The 4,050-nt window shown below is 40.0% G+C and overlaps 1 protein-coding gene across 1 annotated transcript in view; it reads right to left on the bottom strand.

Moving 5' to 3' along the window:
- LOC128248082 (uncharacterized) overlaps nucleotides 1-1,916 on the bottom strand; it is a 47,184-nt gene extending 45,268 nt beyond the window's left edge. Inside the window, exon 1 of the mRNA XM_052968509.1 lies at nucleotides 1,768-1,916. Within this exon, the coding sequence (XP_052824469.1) occupies nucleotides 1,768-1,916 (149 nt within the window). The remainder of the gene's footprint in view (nucleotides 1-1,767) is intronic.
- Nucleotides 1,917-4,050: the final 2,134 nt, after the last annotated feature.

Raw genomic sequence — 4,050 nt, forward strand, 5'->3', positions numbered from 1 at the left:
ATATATATAAGGTAAAAAAACACAACAAACAAAAATCGTCAAAACATAACAAGCAGGAAAAGGATGATAGCACAACAACGGCAAACAGGATAAAACAAGATACACGGATCGAATGCAGCCAATTGCTTCTTCAGTCGGAGTTTGGAATGTCTACGTAATTTCGTCCAATCCTCTCCGATACTACTCGAAACCAGTTGAGGCAAGGGCTTAAGCTGAAGATATTAAGCCCCTGAGCAAGGCAAACGAATGTATATATACAAACATAAGGAAATAACAATCAGAAAGGGTCTTATGAGTATCAGACAAACGTAACGTAAGAAATAGAATTATACATATACATATAAAAGGGACAAAAGCCTTTCGTCTATACAACAAAAATAAACAAAACAAACGGAGTCTTTCGACTATCAGACAGTGTAGTAAGACAGTGTATGGAAAAAGGAAATGGAAAAATCTTAACTGACTGGGTGATGAGATAGAACAGAAGAGATGCGGCTGACCTCAAAGGCGGTCACTCCTAAAAGGACGGCAGTGCAGACACCGGACACACACACACACACACACGTTGCTGTGTGGAAAGAAACTTGCTTCTCAACCACATGGTTCTGAATTCTGTCCCACTGCGTGGCACCTTGAGGAAGTATCTTCTACCATAGCCTCCGTCCGACTAAAGCCTTGTGAGTGGATTTGGTAGGCGGAAACTGAAAGAAGCCCGTATATGTATATATATGTATATATTCATGCGTGTGTGTGTCTTTCTGTCTGTGTTTGTCCTTTCACCACCGTTTGACAACCAGTACTGGTGTGTTTATGCCTCCGCAACTTAGCGGTTCAATGAAAGACACCGATGGAATAAGTACTAGGCTTAAGAAATAAGTCCGGGGACGATTTGTTCGACTAAAACCCTTCAAGGCGGTGCTGCAGCATGGCCGCAGTCAAATTACTGAAACAAGTAAGAGAATAAAAGAATATATATATGTGTGTATTGTAGGCTGAAACTTCGAAGTCACTATAGAATTGTTTTCAAATATAACAGCCTAACACAAATAATAACAAGAGCACTCAGAGAGCGCAAAACTCCGCGAAGGCAGCACCAACATCCTCTCAATGATTAGCTGAAGATGATTTTTAAAATGAGAATATCTGAAATAAACTCGATTGTTCTCACAAACGAGAATATTAAAAAGGAATCCGACTGCTCTCAAAAATTAAGTAAAAAAAAAACGGAAAAATAATCCAGAATCCTTGTCCGTCAGATAGATCCCAAAATCTAATCAGTTCGTGCCAGCCACGCGGCCAAACCTCCCTGAAAGTTTCATTCGAATCCATCCATCCAAACAAACAAACACGACTGAAAACAATACCTCCGCCTTCGCTAATAAATAGCTTGATGCGGTTGGATATAAAATATGTTTTCCTTGCTTTGTTACATCCACCCGTTTGGGCTGTGCCGTGTAGTGCTGGCCCAGGGGGCCCTGTCTTTTAAACGGCGACTGATGAGAGATACAGTTTTTGAAACATCACGTTCTATAGTGGAAGAGTTGTTATGAGGTAAGATTACACATACTTCCGTTTTATCATGTGACAGTATGAAGCTCTTTCCGCTTATATTTTTCATTGTATAGTTGTGACTTCGTAAATGAAGGTGATCATTAACTAGTAGCCCTAAATGATTTATAAATCACACGAGCATTTGTTGAGCACTTTTAATGGAAAATACCCGTCAAGCTACGTGGTGTATACAAACACACACACACACATACATACATGCCTCTAATTACGTGGGTTTCACGGAATGCAAGAGTGGACATAACCTTTTTGTTAACAGACGCAGGTCGTTCAACTTGCACATAATGGTAGAATAACTCTTCTTCTACAACAATGTACCACTCAACATAATCTCTGTGGCAGGCCATGCGATTGCTTCATCGCTGAAACTAACTATCGAAATCTCTTTGAAAAATTTTAGGTGTGCATTGTTGAACGCACTTATCTAGAATTACTTTCATCGCACCTGTGTCATGAAATCGTTGTCTCCAAAAATTGTCCTTATTGACTCAACAGGTGGATGTCGGAGAGCTCGAGATCCGGGCTCTGCGGTGTACCATTGACCAGTTCAACTCGCCGATTGCCTAACTTTTCGAAGATGTGTGTGATCGCGCATAGTCGTGGTGAAAATGGATCATTTTCAGATTCGTGTTCGGTTTCTTCCTCTCAATTGCTTTTCCAAGCGAATACCTCGTTAATCACGGTAATTCAAGGAGAATAACGCCCTCATCATTCCCTAAAACAATTGTCTTGATTTTCTCTGCCGATCGTTGGTTTTCGAACTTCTTGGACCCCGAAGAAGGAGTGCGGTGCCATTTAATGGACTGAGCTTTGGTTTCTGGATCATGAAGATATGCTCACGTTCAGTGGCAGCTTGTAGATAAAATTAGTTGGGGTGCTGCTTCAGAAAATGTTTAGTCGTTGTTTTAATATTGTGTAAAAGGAAACAAACATATAAAAAGAAAATTTATACATAAACTTGATCGGTTTGCGTTTTAGCCACTGCTGGGTAGTGTGTTTAATTTGTTCACTTAACACCGCCGCGAATTCCCCCTTGGTTTTTCAAAAATCCTCCTTAAATCACAAAATAAGGGGGAAAAATCTGCCCTATTTTTCAAATCTCGGCAGCAACACTAGCTGGAAGCAGGTTAATAATCTAATTCTACACTTTATCACATTCAAGAATATAAACACGTTTTTAAGCACAACACACGCTGAGTAAGAAAAGACACTACTTTTCACCAGCACACCACAGTGCTCTCTATCCCTAACGGGAAGCTTCCTATCTCGAACATGTGAGCTTGCGCAAAACAACCAAACACCGCGTCGCTGGAACTGTGAAGCGCACAGTTCTATACAAGGGTTTTGCATTTTTTCATAAACTAAGGGATGGCTACTGACATTAAACTTAAGGATTATATAATGAACAAGTATAAAGAAAGAATTAGAGACAAAAGGACTCATTATATTGAATGTTATTGGTAATATCAAGTGGAAATAAGGGGTGCCGCTGTTCCGCAGTTCCTATACACGAGCCACCACTGCTCACGTTTCATTCTCTGTCACAAGATAGGAAAAACGAGGTTTCATTGGCGTCCAACGCTTCCAGCATATCAAAGCAAACTTCTTCCTTTCTCTTCTTTAAATCCGTTGTAAACTCCCGTCTTATTCCCTTTGTACAAATCTTCCAACACTCAAAGATTTCCACCATCTTTTGTAATGCAGAACAACCCCAGTCCAGTCGTGCCACTAGCTCACGGGTTGTGATTCTTTTGTCCACTCGTTGATGATTCATGCCAATGGTCACAGTTGATGGCCCCTCATAGCATGGATTGTCTTTAATGCTGCTTTCCCGTGCTTTAAATTTCATTCATCCCTCGGTGAACATTGCTCTTATCAATGATGTCATCTTCGTAAACAGACCATAACTTTCTGTGGATGTCGGAGAATCTACGCCTCCTTCGTTAAGGACTCAATGATGACATGTTGATTCTGCTTGGAACCTGTTATATGCCTGCGATGAAGGACAGGAAGAGTTACGAAAGAGTTACTCTACAAACATTTGCGATTTGAACGACTCATGCTAGTTAATAAAGAAGTGATATCCACTTTTCCATTACTTTCCTTACAACCCTCGGACGATCTATTATGTGCAGTATGAATGTATTTTTTACTAAATATATCTAGTTCTCGGAATTTAATTGCACTGTGTGCACTCTGGGGTAGTTTTCCATGAAAGATATTTTCATCCGGTTGGATATGAATAAATACTTTTGGTATACACTTCCGTTCCGGTTAGTTTACATTCCTCCCACGTAACTATAAGCCATACATTGGTGGTTACAGAGCGAGACTGTCTTTTAAACACTGCCGAGTGAGAGACATTGAGTTCTCGCAACAGAAAGTTCTATATAAATGGAACTTGCTACAAGGCAAACTCATACTTATTTTCTTTATACCGTTTATCAAACATTGGATCTTTCCGTTTGTTTAATTTTTTCT

Source organism: Octopus bimaculoides, chromosome 6, assembly GCF_001194135.2.
Source record: "Octopus bimaculoides isolate UCB-OBI-ISO-001 chromosome 6, ASM119413v2, whole genome shotgun sequence".
In the NCBI taxonomy this organism is placed as follows: domain Eukaryota; kingdom Metazoa; phylum Mollusca; class Cephalopoda; order Octopoda; family Octopodidae; genus Octopus; species Octopus bimaculoides.